The sequence below is a fragment of the Lethenteron reissneri genome, chromosome 3, assembly GCF_015708825.2.
Source record: "Lethenteron reissneri isolate LAM-NWPU_2019-01 chromosome 3, ASM1570882v1, whole genome shotgun sequence".
In the NCBI taxonomy this organism is placed as follows: Eukaryota; Metazoa; Chordata; class Hyperoartia; order Petromyzontiformes; family Petromyzontidae; genus Lethenteron; species Lethenteron reissneri.
Window position 1 is genome coordinate 5,914,365 of NC_083781.1, and position 23,384 is coordinate 5,937,748.

The following is a 23,384-nucleotide window of genomic DNA, read 5'->3' on the forward strand; positions in this document are numbered from 1 at the left end:
CGGGGAGACAGCGTCTGAACTTCTTTCGCACCGTACGTAGCCAACCGTGCCAATCGGAGGTGCGGGGAAGGACAATAAACTGAACGCAAAAAGCCATTAAAAATGTAATTAGTTTTCAATCTAGATTTAAAAGTGTACAGCTCCAGTGGCTTCCTAATATCGGAGAGGAAGAGCGTTCCAGACGGCCGCAGAAGCGCATCTGATAGTGCGCAATGCGGTGGCCGTCTTTGCTACGAGGATGACCGGAGCTCCTTGACGAAATCAGCGAGGTTTTGTGGTTCATTTGCGTGTGGCACGAGGCCTTGCGCCTGTGCATGCGGCGTTCAATCGGCGAGTGCGTTCGTTTTCAGTGGTTATTATTATTATTTGTCTAAGTATTATGACGCTTGTCTTTCCAGGGAAGCCTCACTCAGTCTCGTGACTCCTTTTACCAGGAGGGTCCTGCCAAGTTTTCGCGTGGAGGGAAAGCGACGATTGCTGCTACGGCGTAAAATCCCATTCGAGAGTCATTTATTTCGGGTGATTAAAAAACGAATGCGTCAAATGTTTGATCACGATTGTACGTCGGCGCACAATTGGCCTGTCCTTGCGAAGGACGTCAAGGGATCTTTGAAGTCCACCGTGAAGGAGACGGCGCGTGTTCGCCTAACGAAACACCCGCAGCGGTGCTGGCACACACACCACGTTACGAACCCGCCCACCGGAGTTCAAATCCTACCCGCGACCAACTCGCATGATCGACACGGCAAGAGCGGGGGCCTTAATCCAGCAGTGGATTAACAAAGCGCCGCGAAGCACGAAGTCCCAACGGTTCTCCCTTTATACGCCACGGCAAATTGTCGACCGCTTGCGCGAAGTGCGCACCTCCTCCGCGAGTGGTTGCTGTAACAACGGGCAGCAGATCCTGTCAGCCGTCGCTCGTCCGCGGACGGGCGGGCGGGCGATCTGAGAGAGATCCCACAAGCCTTTGGCAAGCCGCATCGACGGCAACGGTCGTTGCTATGCAATTCCTTCACAAAGGTTCACGCAGGGACAATCTACCCAAAAGTCCCCCTCCTCCTCTTCTCCCCTCACGCGCTTCCTCCATTGCCTCCTCCTCCTCATCCTCATCCACCAACACCCACCCCTTCTCCCTTCTTTCTTCTGCCCCATCCTCCCCTCCCTTGTACTGCTTGCCGCTCACCCCCCTCCCCACACCCAGCTCGTCCGCCCCCCTCATCCCCAACGCATGCCACACCGAGATGAATAATTCATGCCGGTGCGAGTCTTGCATTGCGGCTCTGACATCTGCCTTGCGCGCAGCTTTGCATTTAGATACACGGCGCCCTCAACAGAGGGCCGCGCGCGCGAGCGATGCCTTCGCTCGTGTCCCACGACAAACAAACGAAACGAGTCGAGGAGATTTCCTGACGTATCGAGCGTCAAATTGCCGCTCATTTTGCAAATGTTTATGACCCTTAAGCCGGTGATGGAAATTCTACCTTCTCGCAAAGGTGGTTGCTCATTGCATCGACGACCCTCCGAGGAATGATGGGCTCAAGTTAACACCTGAAGCAGGATTTGAACTCGCAGACTTCAGATTGCGAGCCTCTCGCGCCCTGCCGCTTGAGGCTCAGAGCGAGGACTTGCTGCGGAGTGCTCAGCCCAAGGCGCTCCGGCCACAGCACCACGGCCACACCGCTTCTTGGTCACACCGCTCCTTGGCCACAGCGCTCTGGTCACAGCGGTTTCGACCACAGCTCCCGAGCTACAATTCCCCAGCCACAGCTCGCTGGCCACAGCGCGCCTGCCACATCGTTCCTTCTTTCTAGATTTGAAGTTTTCGTGACTGCAAGGATCCATACTTTTTGTTTTTTTCGGTTAAGGTTCCATCTGAAGACGGAGGCTTGTGTTGCTTCCGAAACGTCGTGATTGAATTTAGTTGTTTTCATTTTAATTTATTTCATTTTTTATCTACGTCACTTTAAATTTCGATTTAAAGCTTTTGTGACTGCAGGGATTCATCTTCTTGGTTCTTTTGGTAAAGTCACGTAGAAGGGAAATAATAAAATAATAAAATATAACATAATAAAATAATAAAATAATATAGTAAAATAATATTATTTTATTATTTCCCTTCTACGTGACTTAACGTCACTTTACTGAAAAAAAAAATAGCTCAGCGTGCCTGCCACAGCGTGCCTGCCACATCGTTCCGGCCGCAGCGCACCGACCACAGCGCGACGGCGCTGATCGTGCGAGCCGCGAGCAAAGCGAGCCGAGCGGCGTACGTGGACACGCGCCGACCCCGCGGGGCACGGGCGTCGCGCCCGAGAGTTCCAGAGCGTTCACCTCGGTGCTACACAATCACAAAATGAAATTCCAATTTCATTATCAGGGCAGCGCATTCATTCGCTCGCTTCCCTTTGAAAAAAAACCCGTAAAATTGTCGCCAGAGGTCAAGACAGCACGCGAATAATTGCAACTCCGGCGTGGTTCAGGCCCTTTGCTAACATCAGTGGCCAGAGAAGATTCAAACCGACTGGCTTCTCCAAACGCGCGATGATCAGCGTAGTGAGGTATTGGTCCAACAACCCCCGTGACCAACACGGTCTGTGTGTGTCTGTGTGGGGGGGGGGGGGGGGCAGTTCCCCATCGGGCAGTGGATTGCCGCAGAGCTGTATTCCATCATCATTATCATCATCATTATTTAAAACGTGACATTTCGCGACACGTGAAGCACGCGTGTTGTCCAGGCCCTCGCCAGCATCATGTTTTCGAGTTACGAGGGTAATCGGTGCTGCTCGCAATTTCCGAGAGAGGGGAGGACAAGGCGCGCGCGTGTCACTACCGTTGGAGAGCGCATGGAGCATGCGTACGCGCATCGAGACGTAAATTCGCCGCGAATCACGAGGTCACCCGGCGCTCGACGCAGACACACGCGCGTTCAAAAGTCCCACGACGCCCGAAACGCGACGCATCCTCGCACCCAAATCAGCCCGCGCGATAAATACGTTGAGGGGCGAATAGTTTACAGGCCCCGTCGCCAATCCACCCGTGAATGAGGCCTCTCTCTCTCCTCTCTCTCTCCTCTCTCTCCTCTCTCTCCTCTCTCTCCACACCACGTGGGTCGTGCGAGTTGTTGGCCATACTTCGCCGTTGTTGTCACTGCAGATTTGTAAAGGGATTGGCTAAGGGTGAGGGGGTTGTACCAGCAAATGTTATTGTTGTTGTTGTAGTGTTCTTTACAAAATCCACTGCTGGACGGAGGCCTCATCGCACCGTGCCAAATCATACTTCACCACCGCGGTCAGTGCGGGGTTTGGCGAGTGGGGGGGGGGGGGGTGCGGTGTTCAGGACCTGTTTGGATATCGCTCGCCGCCACTGACGTTGGCCGTGGAACGGGAATCCAACTCGCGACGTCGCCGGGTTTGTTCGCAGCGCAGCGCGCTATTCACTGGGCCAGCGCTGGCACGCGATCCGTGTTATTAATTCTTAGAATTTGCAACGCCGGCCCCCTGCCAGTTGACGATGATGTCAAAGCAAACCGCGCGCTCGCAAACGCAACGCCCGCGTGGCAAGGTGTCGCAAAATGTTCGTGCTCAAGCGAAGAAAATTGCGAGCCAAGGAAGACGTAATGAAATATCAGGATTTAATAGTCGCGTTTCCTGAGTAATGGTGTGAAAAAGAATATCAATCATTTGAAGGAATAATTTGAAAAATGTTAATGTCTCATCGGTGCTAGCTTTTCAATCTTCCCATAAAGGAGAAATCATCTTACTCTTTGTTTTTTTTTTGGTAAAGTCACGTAGGTAATTTTTTTAAATGAAAAAACAACTAAATTAAATCACGACGTTTCGGAGGCAACGCAAGCTTCCGTCTTCAGGTGGAACCGTCGCAGCAAAATTACTGTATCAAGTGAAGAGAGCTCTAAGAGACACGACATCTTATCCATCCGCAGTGCTGCGAACATCGCAGATCCCATTGTTTGCTCCTATTACCATCGCAGATCCTGTTATCTGCGATGTTAGCCAGAAAATGTCCTCCAATCCTCCACGAAAAAATTGCGGATACTAGGATGAATTTCGACCAATAAACTCCTCATTACCACAATTGTTTTTTGCAGACGAAAGGCGGCTGTTCCTGCAAATCACGATTCGAAAAGCTTCACAAATAATAGGTGTTTTTTTTTCGCAGACTCTAAAGCTCACACGGATAATAAAATCAAATATTTGTGTATAATAGGCAGGGCTTCTATGAGTCGCAGGTAATTGGGGTCACAGAAAAGAGGAATTTATCCTGTGATTATTTTGCAATGGACGCATACAGCACGGATAACAAGACGGCATTTGGTCGCGTATGTGAACATTCGCTTCGCACGTTCATTTTTGCGAGATCGGCCGAACAAACATTACCCTCGTTCGGGGTTGCCAAAAAACCCAAGCGGAGCTCGAGTGAAAGTGAAACACGTAAATATAAACAACCAACAACAAAAACCACGCAGAATGTCCCCTTTTCGACAGCTCTTCCAATGTGCTGATTGCATATTATCCGACGATTTCAGAGCACCATTTGCAACACTGCCACAGCGGAAAGGGGGATAAGCTCGTCATTGAAAGCCTGTCAATGTCAGGCGGGCTCCGTTCCAGCCACTTATCTAAACAGTTTAGGCATTTCCACTGAATCCCAAGTGGTTTCCCATATAAATCAATAGCGTGGTGCCGGGGGGATGGGTGGGGCGGGGGAGCCATCTCACACGCTGAACCTTTGCAGTGCACCAGAAGGAAAACCGTGGCTATTTCCAGACCAAATCACTCGGGAGAGGCGGGCATGGCGCATTCGCTCACTCGGGCGGTGGTGAGTTATTTGCTTTTTTAGGTGTTTTTTTTTTACACATTTGCCGAGAAAGGGCCAAGCAGAGGCCCACAGCGTCAAATGGCCAGCAATAAATATCAACGCCGCGGTTGTAGCGGCATAAGAGGTTGTTTTTTTTTTCTTTCAGATAAGTAATAAGAGCTTGGTAATGAGAGATGACAGGAGGGAGAATCAAAAGTCAAAAGGCAGCGCAAGGGGGAAGAAGCAGAAATAGAAGTGTTGTGACTGGCGGTGTAGGGATTGAGCGAGTGGGTAAGTGAACGAGTGAGCGGATAAGTGGGGTAGCGGTGGCGAAGAGGTTAGCGCGCTGCGCTAAGAAGCCCGCCGGCCCGGGTTCGATTCCTCGCTCACGCCCAAATCCAGTGACGATTATTTGAACCCGTGCTGGGCCTCCCCTAGGTCTACTCAGCCTCAAATGAGTACCTGGTGCGGTGTGTAAACATCACCACTGGGGAGACAAAGGCGGTCGGGCGTGATGCTAGCAAACCCGCCCTCTCGTGTGCCGTGCTGTCCTTTTATAGGTGCTCGCTAACAGCACTTGCCCCAAAAGTGTGTTAAGGCTATACGGGGGATCTTTGTCTTTAAAGTATGTGTGTGGGTGAGTGGGTGGATAGAGGGAGGTAAACGGGCGCGGCACGGGCTAGATAGGAAATGGAGTGATGTGATACAAGAGGACGTGGAGCTAAGTGGACTTGCTGATGACTGGTACCAGCGGTGATGTCAAGATCAGCCTCTCTGGAGGAGGCCCGTGAAGAATGCTACTGGGCAGTTGGAGGCCACTACTTAATGGCGAATGGCGGTTGTTTTGAGTGGGTGTGCGTGTGTGGGGAGCGGTGGTGTAGCGGTTAACGCACTGCACTATGGGAGACAAAGGCGGTCGGGCGTGGTGCTGGCCACCGACCCCCTCGTGTGCCGTTGCGGCCTTCATAGGTGCTCGCTAACAGCACTTGCCCCTACAGTCTGTTAAGGCTATACGGGAAATATTTGTCTTTGTGTATGTGAGTGTGTGAGTGGGTGAGTGTGTGAGTGAGTGGAAGAGTGCATTGTTTAACCTGCAGTGTGGTGGTGGCTGAACACAGTGTGGATGAGACGAAGTCTGGTCTACACCCAACTTGAGTCCTCGAGTGAAGAGACGGAGGAATCACCGAGCAATGCTCGCGGGGAACACCAACGACGCTCGTAGCGATAGAACAGCGACGAGGAGGCGGAAGACCGCCGGCGGTGGCGAGATGTGCAAGCGGAGCAAAACAAAACAACCCGAGCACGCGATTTGAAACGCTTTTCGTCGCGCGAGCCACCAGTGAAACGAAACTTGCAGGGCACCGACCCCCCCCCCCCCCCCACCAGCCGACCTCCCGAGAACCGAGAACGAGGCGGCGCTTGGTCGTCGTTTGCACGTTGCCACCGCGCCGGAAGAGAGAGAGAGAGAAATAAAATGCAACGTGAAAGCATTTCACATTCAATTCCTCGCCGCTGCACTTTTTGCGCAAATATCTGGCGGGGGTGGATTACACAAGTGTCTAAAACTAAAGTAAACTATTTTTCTTTTCTTTACCAGGTAAGACTGACTGAGCAATGTAGCTCTTTCTCAGAAGCGACCTTCAAATGATAACCCAGCAAAGTGGCTTTATGATCTAGAAATGTATAGCAGCCAAATACTTCACGTGTTTCTAAATGTGGAGTGGGAAAAAAACGGAGGAAAAATCTACGCATACATGGGAAGAGAGACAAGCAAACTCCAAATATACAGCAGGCGTCAGGGTCGGGATCGAACCCACGACCTCCTGTATACCAGGCGAGGTGGTTGACATCTCCGAGCCACCGTGATGATGATGATGAGAGAGAGAGAGACATGCAAACTCCAAATATACAGCAGGCGTCAGGGTCGGGATCGAACCCACGACCTCCTGCATACCAGGCGAGGGAGTTAACATCTCCTAGCCACCGTGGCGAAAATATTCCTGCGGAGCTGGCGTGTGTGGGAGGACGTGACACCACGTTCCTGGCAAGGGGTGGTATTGACAGCGCGCGGTTTCTCCGCGTCCCAGATGATGCCCCGTTTCACCCGCAAACGCCTCTTTTGCTTGGCCATCTTCGAGACGCAAAGGCGGAGCACGGCGATTGTAAAGTCGGAAAGAGATCGGGTGACCATCGCGTCTTCATTTCAGGACGTACGGCTGCGCGCGCGCGAATATATTTTCACACGTTCCATATATAAACGTCGAAAAATTCCTGCTCATGCCGATCATATGGGTTTGGTGAGGGTTGAAGAGATGCGCTCCTGCGATCCGTCAACTCTGATGCGAAATAACTAAGGTGGCAATATGCCTCATCCTCCTCTGATTTTTGTCTCTGCGCATAGTGTGCACGAGTAACCTTCACACATCCCTTTGGTCGCACGGCCACCTGGGAATACGTAATTTCAGCATTATTGCTTCGAGTTTAATTCCAGCAAACTCCTGGGGACGTCGTCCATTGTCTCATCAGCAGAGTCATGCTTGCTTAACCCCAATGCTGCTGACCTATAAACCAGATTTATAGTCTCGTGCAAGGACCCTCTCTCTTTGAGAAATGACCCAAGAATCCATACACAAGGAACTCGTGGAAACCCGAGTATCGGGACTTAGTATGACTTCACCGATTGAAAAAAAAATCTACATTCTTTTCTCATTTCCGTGCCTCCGTCGCGGCTTATTGCGCGCAATAAAGGCACCTTTTACATGTCGCGTTGAGTCTCATTGTTGTGATCGGACATACGTAGGGCATATTGTAAAGCAGCGCTGCCATGTGTTAAGGGCGCAATGAGCCCCGCGTTCAGCGACTCCGTTCGACCAGCCCACGCATTGCTGATGAAATCACCAAAGGGCATTCATAATTGAACACATCTTTAGTCAATCGACCACTGAATAAAAGAATCACCCATTCATGCGGTGGTTTGACCGTACTTCACCACATTTGGTCAGCGCGAATTGGTGAAGCAGAAACTTTCACTGGAGGCGCGCTCCATTTTTATTCGAGTGCACGCACGTATGCCACATGTAACATGTAGACTACTACAACAACTGCTCACAAAGCGGCAAGTATTGTACATCGTCACTTCTGAGTTACAAATGTGACTAGGTAACCGAGAAACAAAAACAAGAACCTAACGTCCCTCTGAAATCATCAGATTTTTAAAAAAATCAGAATCTCTATTTAGACTGAAGGAGGAATACAATAAGCAATGAAGCTCTTGTTCACAGATGTCCAGTTTGGAGCGGGTCATCAAGTTGCAACAACAATAAAAAAAACGATGGGAGTGCAAAGTATAGGAAAGTTAAGCAAGTCACTATAAAGAAAGTAAATATGAGTGGAAATTGCTAAGGTATATCAATTCCTGCCGATTTTTCAAGAATAACATGCAAGTTTGGGCAAGGCAGCAAAACAACAATAACAACAGTCCCAGACTACAGCAAGACAACACAGAGTAAATAAACAAAACTGCACATTAAAATCGAGCTATCCATAGTACACGTGTATCGATAGTTGAAATAAAAGATGAAGGCGCAGCCCCGCAATTGCTCGCTCACACCACTGCCGACAGAAGGGCCTCTACTAGAGGGAGCTCTACAGAGTACCGGGGTTCCTCTACTTACGAACATTCGACTTACGAACTTTCAGAGATACGAACAAACTTGTCTGTTTCGGACCGAGAGTCGTAAGTTAAACTGCCGCGCTATAGATGGCGGTGGTGGCATTTACATCCGCAGAACGTGAAGAACCAGTGGCATCTTCATCTACAGGAGACTAGACAACGTCTAAAGCCACTCCCCTGTGGTTAGTGTACATGCAATACAACGTGTTTGGAATCTACAGGCATAAAGTTTGTCTTACAAATAAATCGACTGACGAACAGACCTCTGGAACCTAACTCGTTCGTAAAGGAGAGGAGTCCCTGTATTTGGCCGAATTAAATCTTCCACGCTGACCGCATATCTTGGAAGAGGTGGGAATAGCCACACCCCACCACACGTGACCTGCTGACCTAGCAAACTGTGCAGAATACATTTACGCAGCTGTGTGGACAGAGGCGTTCGGATAAATAACAAAAACACGTGCACAGTCGTTTAAATGGAATTAAACCGACGCCCTTTCCATTGCAAGTCCAGCGCGCGAACCATGAACACCATGGCAGTCCCATTCTCACATTTGTGGAAATATTGAATAAAAAAATATAAGCTAACCAGGTGGCCCAGTGAGCCGATGGGCCCAGAACACGCATCAAGTCAAGAATGCAAAAGCACGAGGCTCTCAGGACGATGGAACCAGTGCAGCTCTGCGCTGTCCCCCCCGCCACCACTGCCCATCTGTGCACCTGGGCTCAATTAGTCGGCAGCCAGGGTAGACAGCAGTCTAGCGGCTCGTGGGGCTTCCAGGGGAGTGGAATGACAGTCGAGCCACGTGCAGCGGGAGAGCAGGAGAAGCACAACGCTAAACGATTCGGTGGTGTGGATTCGTACGGCGGCATCTCAAATTGCGACGGCGTCTCAAGACACCGCGCAGAAACGGAGCGCGTTACGCGTCGCGTCTGGGGAGGTTTTGCCAGTCGCAGGCCGCGGAGAAGGGAAAGGTCCCAAGCGTGGACTGAGAGTCGATGGCAAAGATGGCTGGGCATTGCAGACCTCGGGGGGGGGGGTAGCAGCAGAGGGGAATGAGTTGGCCCCTCATTCAACGAAGGTTGACTGGAGACGAGGACGGAGATGCCTTGGTTGCTGGAGCGGAGATTGGATGGAGGGGGGGGTAGAGCGAGGTGAGATGGGGAGAGGTAGGCGAGTGGCGGGGAGGGCATTGGATTTATCTGAGAAGAGGAGGAGGGGGGAGGGGGAATGTGGGCGGAGGTGAGTCTACTGAAGATTCCGAAGACGGATGATTGTGAGCTTGAAATCGATCCGGCATTCGATTGGGAGTCGGCGGAGCGATCTGAGCAACGGAATGAGTTGGTCTCGTTTACAGGGGAGGTGTTGTGGGATCATCTGGGGTTTGGAGATGGGCGCTTAGGGGAGGTGGGGGGAAGGGGGCAGAGGAAGGAGCTGCAGTGGTCGAGTGCGGGGTTGTTGGTGAAGGCACGGGGATGAGGGATGTCCCGACAGGACAGCAGGCTGGGCGAGGCGATAACAGATGCGGGGGGAGAGGTCGCGCGACGCACGCGTACTCTGTACGTGTGTATGTTGGACTTCTCTCGCGCCGGACGTAGCCAACCGTGCTCATCGGAGGACGACAAACTGAATACAAAAGCAGTTCTAAAGAAATTAGTTTTCAATCTAGATGATGATGTTTTAAATGTGCACAGCTCCAGTGGCTTCCTAATATCGGAAGGAAGAGCGTTCCAGGCGGCCGCAGAAGCGCATCTAAAAGCACGCGATGCGGTGATTGTATTTGTTCGATGACTCGCCAAAAGTGTAGTGTATAGCGTAGTGTATAGTGTTTAGTGTAGTGTATAGTGGTGTATCGTGTAGTGTATAGTGTAGTGTGTTTAGTATATAGTGTAGTGTATAGTAATGTATCATGTAGTGTATTGTGTTTAGTATATAGTGTAGTGTATAGTAATGTATCATGTAGTGTATAGTGTGTAGTGTATAGTATGTAGTTTATAGTGTGTAGTGTATACTGTAGTGTATAGTGCAGTGTATATTAGTGTAGTGCATTGTAGTGCATAGCAGTGCAGAGTAGAACCCCTCTCAAAGACCACCGCTGTTAACGACTCATCGCTTAACGACGGGCCTCCATAGAGCCCAATATGTAGTGTATAGTGTAGTGTATAGTGTAGTATAAAGCATAGTGTATAGCGTAGTGTATAATGTATAGTGTGTAGTGTATAGTAGTATATAGTGTAGTATATAGTGTAGTATAAAGCACAGTGTATAGCGTAGTGTATAAAGTATAGTGTGTAGTGTATAGTAGTATATAGTGTAGTATATAGTGTAGTATAAAGCATAGTGTATAGCGTAGTGTATAATGTATAGTGTGTAGTGTATAGTAGTATATAGTGTAGTGTATAGTGTGTAGTGTATAGTGTAGTGTATCGTGTGTAGTGTATAGTGTAGTATATAGTGTATAGTAGTGTATAGTAGTGTATAATGTATAGTGTATAGTATATAGTAGTATATAGTGTAGTGTATAGTGTATAAAGCATCTGAAAGCGCTCGACGCGGCGATCATCTTTGTTCGACGACCGGCCAAAAGCCGCCGCCGTCGCTGCCGTGACGACCGCAGTTCGCTCTCCCACCGCCGCCACTCACCTGGAGAGATGAACGCGTTTCTCCGTGTACTGTCCCGTGCCGTGCACCGGGTCCTCGTATGGCTTGTTGTGCACCACCTCCACGCCCTCGCCCTTCTCGCTCTGCTCGTGGCTGTGCTTGCTGATCATGTAGAGCTGCCCGATGCGGTACTGCACGCCGGAGAGAGGAGTTGGGGTGGGGGGCGCAAAGGGGGCCACATGACGGCTGTCATTAAACCGAGGTGTCCACTCCCCCCTTTGAGATCACAAGAGACGCACGCCGGAGGGCGAGGACGCGATGCTTCGAGGCGTTCGCTTCGAGACAAAGGATGGGGGGGGGGGGAAATGTTCATAGACGGCCACTGTGTGCCGATTGATATAACGATGATAACAATGACGACCACAAAAAATTAACCCGTAAAAACTAAGTTTTTCACTATAAATCCTTTATATGCGTGGCATCGGTTTTATTTTATTATTCATTTCTGTGTTTCTTGAGTAAGAGTTTCATTTATATCACATTGGTATTTTAAATTAAATATATTTATTTTTTCCTAAAAAGTGGAAAATTTTGGAAAAAAAATTTCACGAAAATAAATTGTCACGCACAACGAGTCTGTGTGCAAAATGTCAGCTCGATTGGATCACGGTAAGTGGGTTAAAAAACGACCGAAAAATTTGCACGGTCGTAAGAGCGCAAGCAAGTGAACTTAATATAAAGGATAAAAAAACCCTCATACGGCCGTAACTTTAATTAGGTGTCCGTTGCAAGCTATCGTCTCTCGGGGTTCTTTCTCAAAAAGAAAATGTATATTTGTATATAAAGGTACGAATCACGACTCTCGCAAGGTAAAATGAATCATCCTCGTCTGATGTTATATATTGTTAAATGGTAACTTCATCATTAGACCTCCGTTGCCAGTACTAGAATATAATAATAGGGGTTTTCCCCTTTTTTCTGGCAACAAAACTGAAACACTTTTACAAGGATTCATGTCTGCATTAACCACAATACTTGTGGTCAAAATGCAAAAAAAACACACTCTGATCAATATATGCATTGTCCTTGAAACTGATTGGTCCACACCAGAGACGGCTGTCTTTTGAGCCTCGTCTCAATTAGTGCTCGACCAGAGGACGCCAAAACTTCACTTCAGCATCACCATCACCATCCATTTGATGTATTCTCCCGGCTATAAGGGCCTCGGGAAAGTAAGACGCACCCGCCCAGAACTTGTGTCAATCAAGTTACAAACGTGTGGTGTCACACAAATACAAAGATCCCCCATATAGCCTTAACAGACTGTAGGGACAAGTGCTGTTAGCGAGCACCTATAAAGGCCGGCACGGCACACGAGGGGGTGGGTGGCCAACATCACGCCCGGCCGCCTTTGTCTCACTAGCAGAGATGTTCACACATTGCACCAGGTACTAATTTGCGGCTGAATCGACCTAGGGGAGGCCCAGGACCGGTTCAGATAATCGTCACTGGTGTTTGCTGTGAGCGGAAATCGAACCCTGGTCGCCAGGTTCGTAGTGCAGCGCACTAACCGCTGCACTACCGCTCTCCCCACACACACACACACACCACCGACCCGATATGAGACGCATCCAACAACTTTTGCGTTACAATACTGGGGATGGGGGAGGGAAGTGCATCCTATGACCGGCAGAATACGGTAAATCAATGTGCAGGACCGTTTTTTTGGGCAATCTGTGTGTGTTGAACTTCTTTCGCACCGCACGTAGCCAACCGTGCCAATCGGAGGTGCGGGCAGAGGTTCCGTGATGCTAGCGCGTCCTCATTAATTTGTTTGTCGCGTTGTTTAATCCAGTCTCGGTGCTGCTGCCGGTCGGCACTTGACTTGCAGCCTGAAGGCTGCGTGAGGTGAAATCCCAATCAAGCTCAGTTCATCATCATCAGCCCACTACAGTATGTCCAAAAATAAAATCGATTCTCACTGTGTGAAGTCAAGCAATGTTACATATAAGCCACGCATCCCTGAATGTTACGATACATCAAAAGAAATACGTGCACATCGCTCCGAGATATGAAACTTCGGACGATGAGTAATATATCTTTAGAGAATGATCCGAATGTGATGGCACGTGATTGCCTCCCTTGCTGCACCTCCCAACACAATTGGTGACACGTGGCATCGGATCACATCACTGTTGTGCGAGCACGGAAGCAACGTACGTTAACGGATTGCAAATTATTGTTTTTTTTTTAAACGATTTGAAAATCTGGAGAGAAAGAGAGAAAAAAAAAGATCAGAAATTGCCTTTAAAAATCTGAAACCCTAAATGCACCCCTCGCTATAGGATACACGAACTCCAACCGTGGGATTGTGGAGTTCCCCCCCCCTCAACCCCAGGGGCCACCAGTGGAGTTAATCGCTGCTCCGTGCTCGTTACCGAGGGGAAACACTTTACTTGATTTCCTCGTTTTGCTCAACGGTTGACGTCAACGGCGCTCGAGTAAGAAGACAGTCGGCCTGCCAAGATTGGCTCCGCTCACGATTCGGTGAATCGGGGGGGGGGGGGGGGAGTTGAGATTTGACTCGAGAATATTTTTTGTTGATTTTTTTTACATCCTCAGCCCGATTACAACGGTAGAGACGAGGGCTTTTCTTTTTTTGTTATTAAGTAACGATTATTGCCACCAAAATTCTAAAAAGTCCAAGTGTTCCTTCGCTCATGCAAAGAGGCGGCACTCCGTGCGGCCAGTTGGTGGAAGTTCCACGTTCTTGTGGAGAGGACCGGTACATCCATACCCTCGCCACTTGCTTATTTCTCAGAAAGTGGTAGCACAATGTATTACCCCCCCCCCCCCCGCTGCCCTCCTCTCATTCAACGATAGGCTGAGCCAACCACCTGAAAGGCATTTGACTACGTACGGCGCGAAAGAAATTCAACGTACACATACATACACGGCGAGCAGCTCGCTCTGACCACGGAGTTAGGCGGCTGGCCAGAAACAATGTCAATGGAGAATGTTAACAAGAATAAAGCGCTCGTCTCGTCGACAAACATGAGCTGACATGGGACACAGCTGATGAATGGAATTGTGATTAAGCATTCCGTGAAGCGCGTAAATAAATCCCGACGTTTAACTTGTTTAATCAAATGCAGCGCTATGATGCAGAGCTGGAAGCCGAAAGGTAGGGGCCAGGGTGCGCCACACACGAGGAAGTACAGCACGTTCTGTTTCTCTCCTGCGAACTCGCGAAACGCGTCCGTGAACACTGCCCCTTGAAACCTTTTAAAACATTCAAAACCTGGTGTGTTGATTGCTCGTACGTGAGGTGCCACCGCCACATCCGGTCGTGGGAGCGGCCGCCGCGGTTCAATTACGACGTTTGTTTACGCGAAGCTCACGCCACGGTATTTATAAAAAAAATACCCGTAAAAACAAAGTTTTTCACTATAATTCCTTTATATGCGTGGCATCGGTTTTCATTTAATTATTCATTTCTGTTTTTTCTTGAGTAAGAGTTTCATTTTTATCACATTGGTATTTTAAATTAAACATGAAATTTTTTATTTCCTAAAAAGTGGAACATTTTTTTTTTTATTTTCACGAAAACAAATTGTCACGCACAACGAGTCTGTGTGCAAAATGTCAGCTCGATTGGATCACGGGAAGTGGGTTAAAAACGACAGAAAGATTTGCACGGTCGTAAGCGCGCAAGCAAGCGAGCAAGTGAACTTAATACAAAGGATTTAAAAACACGCGCGATAAATCAACGAACGAACGAACGAAAGAGTACGCGCGCGTGCGTGCGTGCGTTCGTTGCGTCCATTGCTCCGCCCGAACGATCAGTGCGTGTGAACGGTGCTTCGAGGGCACCCTGCGAACCCATCGCTTGCGTGTCTCTTCGTCTTCGGGTGGCTCTGCGTCGGTCAAGGCGGGCAAGCGATGAGAACACTCGTCGCGGCGATCATAACGTGACAATAGGACAGGGCTGGAAGGCCGAATGGTTTCCAACAGCGCGCAGATATGCGGTGCCGCTCAACCTTTGTGCATTGAACTGGTGATGTTTGCAGGGACTGTTGTTGTTGGGGTTTTTTTTTTTTAATCCTTTATATTAAGTTCACTTGCTTGCTTGCTTGCTTACGACCGTGCAAATATTTCGGTCGTTTTTTAACCCACTTCCCGTGATCCAATCGAGCTGACATTTTCCACACAGACTCGTTGTGCGTGACAATTAATTTTCGTGAAATTTTTTTCCCAAAATTTGACACTGTTTAGGGAATTTTTTAAAAAATATTTCATTACCAAATGCTTAATGCTGGCAGACAATCATCTGACCCATAGGTGGCAGCCATCTCAAGCCAGAGGACGAGAGGACTCTAGCCGCCACGCATATAAAGGATTTAGAGTGAAAAAAATTGTTTTTACGGGTTCATTTTTTTGTTACACGATGCAGAAAATTTTGAGCGATTTTTTTTCTTTCTTTTGGGGACACGTGTTGTTCGAAACGGGATTTTCTGGCGTGCACTATTTTTCTGTTCCCACGACGGGATTTTCGAGTTTTTTTACAGATTAGATTCATGGCGCCCATTAGCCAAGCTTATGTCCTCGTGTCCGCTAATGGGCGCCCCGCGCATAGCGTGGAAGTGGGGCACTGCACATATATGGTTCCCTGAGGCAGACTTTTCAAAAGTGAGCATATGGTGACTTGAGTGTGATCACGAGTCCGAATAAGGCGGTGGTTCTTCTTATTCTTCTTCACCTGGGGTGCACGCAACTCCCTGGGGGTACGAAATGCCCTTTCTGGGGGTGCGAGACGTGGCCAGATTAATTTAGAAGGTAAATCATCGAAAACACAAATTGAGCACGGACATGTAAGTTACAACTTACTTTGTTTTTATCAAAACCCCTGTGTATTTATTAACATTGGAATTTTTGTTGAACTATTGAGAACTGGGGTTCAAAGGCTGCAGGAAAGATTAAAAACCACTGGAATAAGTTCTGGAGTTGTCTCTGTTCCTCTGGTGACTGACCACAAGACGACAACGATGCGATTCTTCTGTTAGGCTGAAAACAAGGTGCTACACCGATGCTATACCCACTGAATCAAGCCAAATGTTTCAAGTGTGGGGGGTTAAGTGTGGGGGTTTAAGTGTGGGGGGTTTAAGTGTGTACCTAAGCTCAAGAAAATCCCATCGACGCTTACTTCCCTCAGAGGCACCGAGCTAGTGAGGGTAAGTCCACATTCCTATGACAGGTAGCAATCCACCCATTATATATATTTTTTAAAAACACAGTGTAGTATGTAGTGTTTAAAAATCCTGTCTATTTCAGCTCAAACTGTGGTCATGCCATGGCTCAGTCTGTTACACCCCATCCCCCGCCCCTGATGCATTCAATTGTGGTATTGACACCTTGTCATTGACATCTTGTGGTATCGAAACCTTGTCATGAGATAAAATCTCGTGTAACCCCAGCTCGCCCCGCCCTCCGCTCCCCACCAATGCCACCTTCCACGCCCGTGTGGTGGGAGCACGCCTGCGGAGGCGATTCCTGACAGCATTTTTTCCTGTCAAAACCTTCAGGTGCCATTAACAAAAACCCTTGTCACAGTAGGGGGCGCACCTTCCCATATACAGCAAGCAGGAATTCATATTCTTTGGGTCTTTCGGTAAAGTCACGTAGATAGGTCCAAAGAAAAGAACAAACATTTTTTTGTTATTTAAACCTGTCTACGTGACTTTACCGAAAGACCCAAAGAATATGCTATAGGATTGTCGATTGACGGGTGAAATTGACGTTTGTAATTCTCAGCGTTGGAGTTTCGCAACAACAACAAAAAACGAAGTGAATGGTGTAATGGATTTTTGTTGTGGTGTAATCATTGGTTACCGGGGCTCAGATCAACAGCTCAGGGACACATGCGAACCTGGCTTGACACCTTGTCATTGACAAGTCGCCCGCTAATTGATGATGATCACAGGTGACTGAAACTGCCAGCTCCCGGTGCTGGACCCTCTGAGGCTCCTGCTCCTTATTCTTTGGTTCTTTCGGTAAAATCACGTAGATAGAATAAAAAGGAATAAAAAATAAAGTACAAAAATAAAAAATATATAGTCACGTAGATACAAAAAAAAAATTAAGTGAATAAAAATATATTTGTGTTAACTTAAAGAACCAAATAATATGAATTCCTGCAGTCACCAAAATCTTAAGTCAAAATTTAATCCCCTGCACCTATCGGGGAACGGTGCTTGAGCACAAATTACTGACCGAGATAAGGACGCGCCAAATGCGCCACTCTTGTCAATGCACCACGTGAACTTTGCCTTAGAAAAGGAATTTTTAACAATGGGTCTGACATGTTTTTTTTTATCAAGGCGTCTCGAGCAACAAGGTGGCAGCCCTTCGGATTTACAATGCCCTTCGTAAGACGTGGCAAAATGCAGTTAACAAAGTGAATTTATTTGATTATTCTTTTTGCAAATTATCGTCTCCCACTCCATTTGCAACTGCCTGGCAATTTCAAACGCCTGCCAGGGCATTTGCACATCCACTTTGGCAGAGTGCACACGGCAGCGCGCTGATTCCCTGCACAAAGTATTGGGCAACAGCGGTGAATTGAACTGTCAACTCCGTGCAAACTGGCCGGGTGGCGAGCGCTCTTACTGCTGAGTTATCGGCTGCGTCGTTAAGTCACCCACTAATGCAGCATAACGGGACGATGTTAACTACCTCGTCTGGTGTACAGGAGGTCGTGGGTTCGAACCCGACCCTGACGACGCCTGCTGTATATTTGGAGTTTGCGTGTTCTATCTCCCCGCGGTCGCCTGAATTTTTCTCTGGGTCGTCCGGTTTTTCCCTCCACATTTAGAAACACATGTTTAGAGTATTTGGCTGCTACACATGTCCACGTGATAAGCCACTTCATTGGGCTATCATTTGTGAGAGCCAGGTGGCTTCTGAAAGAGAGCTATATAGCTCAGTGGGCCTTTCCTGGTAAAATAAAAATGAGTTTTAGTATAATTTTAATCCAGCATGACTATCGCGAGAATTAACAGTCCTGTCTTCCGGAGTTTTAACGGGCACGCACAATTAAGGTACAGGCACTAGTCCACTGAAGCCATTAAAATCCGCCTCCGTCCGCGCACAATTAAAATTAATTTCTGGCATTTAAGTGGCTCATTAAATTAATTGCACTCAACGGCCTCTTGGTTTAGCGTGTCTGCCTCAGGTTAACTTGGGTGACGAGTCAATACATTTTGCTTGTATTCACCTGCCCGACCGCTGAACATTCCACCCAATGATGCGTGCGGCAGCACACATGTGGCTTTCAGACACGGGTGGGAAAAAAAATCACTCGGCCTTTGCGCGTTTTGACAAAAACCACCAGCGGTTCCTGCAGAAGTGAATTGTGGCCCTTTTGCGTAATACACAAAGTCTGCGTGCTTGTTACACGCTTTTGCGTGTTGTTTGAAACTCGTGTTTTTTCGGGCCTGCTCTATTTCGTACCTCTTATGACTGGGTGTTTCTATTATATTAAAGATCTGATCGCAGATGTGAACTAGCAAAACCAGGCGGGCACTTCTTTTTAGAACCCTCAACTCAACAACCAGAAGGTCACGAGTTCGAGTCCTGCTCCCGGTCGATAAAAACAGGTACCACTTTTATAAACACCGGCCTCCACAATGGCACTGTGGGAATGTCTCACGATTGAATCAGTGCTACCAAAGGAGAGAGATGGGTCCGACACCGTTGCCCCCTGATCCGAAGTTTTAAAAAAGAGACTCATGAGACCATAAAAAACAAGCAACTGCAGCGGCGGGCGTGCATAGACACTCCCAATGAAACTGGTCGAGGTGCAGCCCTGCAATTGCTCGCCCACACCACTGCTGGCGGAAGGACCTCCACGAGTCGGCGCTCTTAGAGAGAACTGGGGAGGGCATTCGGCTAAGGTAAATCTTCCACGCTGGCCGCTCGTCTGGGAAAAAGGTGGGAATGCCCACGTGGTGTTTGGCCCACGCTCCACCCCGCCACACGTGACCTGCCGAGCGACTAGTCGTGCTGTACCCACTTAGGGGGCCGTCCATAAATGACGTCACGCGATTTTGGACGATTTTTTTTATCCTCCCCACCCCTCGTCACACGGCGTCACAAAAAGTCAGACCCCCCACCTCAAATATGACGTCACAAAGCTCTGCCCCCCCCTCCCCAAAAAATTAAACATGCTTCAAATCGCTTTAAACTATTGTCATTGTAGTGCGTATTTAACGTGGCGCTGCACTCTGATGTTGTAGGAGAAAACATTTATTTAAAAAGTCAATTTAATTAAGTAGAACGTGTTGTCTATATTTATTGAAAGTTGAGCATTTTGACGTGACGTCACATTTCTCAACCCCCCCCCCTCGTCACACATCGTCACAAATGTCTGACCCTCCCCTCCCCCCAGGTGCGTGACGTCATGTATGGACGGCCCCTTAAGCAGCTGGGTGGATAAAAAGTTGCAACCACTATTTCAATCCAATAAAAGAGCCCCTGGAGAGGGCTATTTTGGCCTACTCTTCCACGCTGTCCAGACGTCTCGGAAGAGGTGGAAGTATCCACACTTGACCCCAGCACACACAACGACCCGCCAAGCGGCCCAACTTGTTCCGTTGTTTTGACTGCCACGCCGGGAGATTGAATCGAACTGGCGACCTCTGAAGTCCAGTGTGCTGACCGTTACGCAAAGGAAGCGTGTCTATTCAGCCGCTCACAATAACGACGTTTAAATCGCACTGCTGTAAGACAAACTACTAAACTATGTTTTTATATTAGCAGGTAAGGCCCGCATGTTTCTAAATGTGGAGGGAAAAACCGAAAGACCTGGAGAAAAATTAACGCGACCAGGGGGAGAACACGCATACTCCAAATATACAGGAATCAGTGTGGTGATCGAACTCACGACTATCCTGTATACCAGGCGAGGTAGTTAACATCTCGCCACAGTGGCGCCCCGGATGATATGCACGAGGCTGATGTTTTGGGCAGTGGACCCCCGTCAACGGCAGTGGTCCTCATTGGAAAATAAGTATAACCCGTGAAAACAAAGTTTTTCACTATAAATCCTTTATATGCGTGGCGGCTAGAGTCCTCTCGTCCTCTGGCTTGAAATGGCTGCCACCTATGGGTCAGATGATTGGCTGCCAGTATTAAGCAATTGGTAATTAAATATTTAATTTGTTTTCCCTAAACAGCGTAAAATTTTGAAAAAAAATTTTTACGAACATTAATTGTCTCGCACAACGAGTCTGTGTGCAAAATGTCAGCTCGATTGGATCACGGGAAGTGGGTTAAAAAACGACCGAAAGATTTGCACGGTCGTAAGCAAGCAAGCAAGCACGCAAGCACGCAAGCAAGCAAGCAAACTTAATATAAAGGATTTAAAAACAAAAGACGGCGGACCCCGACGATTCAAAACGTGCGAGCGCTCGCGATGTGCGTTTGTCGCCGCCCGTTGCAGACAGACGCATGCCCATGGCCATTAGCAGCCACGACACCCGTGCCAATTAAACCCGAGGAACGGCGCTGCACTCGCCCGGCGTCTTGTTATTTCCCTTCCTCGGGGTTAAACAGAGCCACAAGTCAGCCACTTGATAGACGGGCCACGCTCTACTCCCACACACACACGCACGCGCGCGCGTGCTCGCAGCAACAACCACCACAAGGCACGCGCGCGCGGCGAACACAACCGAGCGGAGGGTAACGGGTGAACCGCGGCGAAATCGCTGTCGCCACAAACATGCCGGCGATGTATTCACATTTCCATTGTCGGTGGGATTCTGCGTTAACTCAAGGGGATGCTTGCCGCTTGAGCACCAATTCAAGGGGGGTGGGGGTGGGGTGGTCCTCGTCGTCGAGCGAGATGAAACCTTGGCCACGTTTTCAAACCATGAATCATCTTCAGACGCTGTCTTTCCGACAGACCTGTTCTTCACCTGAGGACGGCTGCTTGCGTTGTGGCCGAAACGTCGTGAGAATTATGTTATTATGTTTTATTTTTATTATTTTATTATTTCCCTTCTACATGACTTTACCGAAAGAACCAAGAAGAAGAACATCTTTGTTCAGTTTAACACGTAGGCTTTCGCGACAAATATTGTCCATGAACTAAACAATTTTTTATTTTATTTTACCAGGTAAGGCCCACTGAGCTATATAGCTCTTTTCAGAAGCCACCTGGCCACAAACAATAGCTCGCCGAAGTGGCTTATCGCGTGGAAATTTAAAGCATCCAAATACTTCGACCACGGGGAAAACATGCAAACTCCACACACAGGAGGTGTCAGGGTCGGGATCTAACCCAATGCCTTCTATATATATATAAGCAGACCAAGTATAAGCAGAACTCCATTTCGTGTCTCAACATGTAAACAGAAATTATTGTTTTAGTCCATCGGCCTATTTGCCTTCCAGACCAAACACCATCAAGCAGCACTGATTTTAAGCAATCAAAATCTGGACCGGCCTTCGTCCCGTTGGGTCTCACTGGCGGATGTTGGCCTGTTAAACAAACATCGCTGGAATACCGGGTGCCACTGGTAAGAGTGCTCCACGGAAAATATGGGAAGCCAGTGCAAAAAGAGCGATGAGTTTCTATGCTGTCCATTCGTAAAATAACTATTAACGTTTTATTGATGACACGAAAGCTTCCGATAGAGTGAAGCGTGACGAATTCATGATAATGAATGTATGATTTCGATGGAAGAGGCCTGATAGTAAAATGGAATTGATATTGGGAGCAAACAGCAGCCGTGGTATTATATGGGGGGGAGGGGGGGGGCTTAGTGAGTGTCTGTGCATAAGGAGAGGAGTCAGACAAGGCCGTGTTATCACCGGATTTGTTTTCTACATCTCAAGAGAGGCACAGGAGTTACATGCAGCAGCAGCAGCAGAGGTTGGTGGTTTTAAAATATAAATAGCTTGAGATATTACTGACGGGCATTGTATCAATAGCATCACCTGAGAGCGATTGGGGACAAAGAACGTGCCAGATAAAATAATGTTAGGTTCGAAAGAGAGGATTTGGGATCAAGTGTGAAAATAACACAAAGCAGAAAATTATTCCTGAACGTCAAGTACAAAGCAGTGACACCAGCGTTACGCACGTGGAGCATTGCGACTATTTGGGCAGTGTGCTAACGGCAGATGGAAGGTGCGTCACGGAGAGGCGAACGCACACGAATAGCACTTGCGGACAATATATGTCAGAGAATGTGATCCGTAATTTAAAAATAAGAATTTGTGAATGACAACAATAAGTGGAATATTGCGGCGTTGCATACGGCCCTGTTATTACTGGTAGGAACCTCCTGGTTACTACAGCCCACAGGGGATTATTGTGTCCGTCCGTCCTGCATCCAAAAATGGGAGGAGTGGGGCTGGGTGGAAAGGGGAGGGTGGGGAGGGGCTGGGTGGGGAGGGTGGTGAGGGGCTGGGTGGGGAGGGTGGGGCTGGGTGGGGGGTGGGAGGGGTGGGGCTGGGTGGGGAGGGGCTGGTCACCCCGTGGTGTCCTTATAAAACTCAACGTTTAACCTACTCACGCCGGCTTGTGCCCTCCCTCACAGTCGGCCATATTTGCGGAATACACCACGCCGCCGTTGACCCTGGCCATTGACCGAGCAACCCAACGTTCCTACCAGCTCCCTCCGCAGGAATGTGTTCCCATACGGATGTGAAAGCTGGACAATTACAAATACTCTACAGAGCAAACTGAAAGCAAAAGAGTTGTGGTGTGGAAGGAGGGTGTTACAAATGTCATATATAGACAAGATGAGTAACTTACATCCGTTAAGGATAGCAGCTGGGTACATAAAAAAATATGAATATAAAAATTTATTAGAGAAAGGCACGTTAGATTTCTTGGACATGTAATGAGAAAACAAGAGATTGAATATGAATGTGTGTCGACTGGGAAAAGGGGAAGACAACGAATGATATACGTGAGCAATTTGAATAATCGAATGCAGCTGGGAGGAGTATCCACTGCAACGTGATATCATGGACAGAGTCAAATGGAAAGAAGGCCACGATCGCCAACGTCTTTGAAAAAGGACACGGGACACACAGGGAGAGAGAGAGAGCATTAACTCAAAGCACATCACCTCTTAAATTATTCAATTCCTGGCTGAGGGTGGGGGCTCAGCCCGTCGTTCCGGATGAAATGGATTCCACTGCACGGGGTGTCCGTAGTGGCATTGTGACGGAGATACTAGGACCTGCCACATGAATGTAGAATTTCCACCAGTGCCTCAGGGC

General features: G+C 48.4%; 1 protein-coding gene across 1 annotated transcript in view; it reads right to left on the bottom strand.

Moving 5' to 3' along the window:
- The window catches only part of LOC133347817 (cytoplasmic phosphatidylinositol transfer protein 1-like), a 103,549-nt gene that overhangs the window by 74,908 nt on the left and 5,257 nt on the right, over positions 1 to 23,384 (bottom strand). The window contains exon 2 of the mRNA XM_061560459.1: positions 11,133 to 11,366. Coding sequence (XP_061416443.1) covers positions 11,133 to 11,366 — 234 coding nt within the window. The remainder of the gene's footprint in view (positions 1 to 11,132; positions 11,367 to 23,384) is intronic.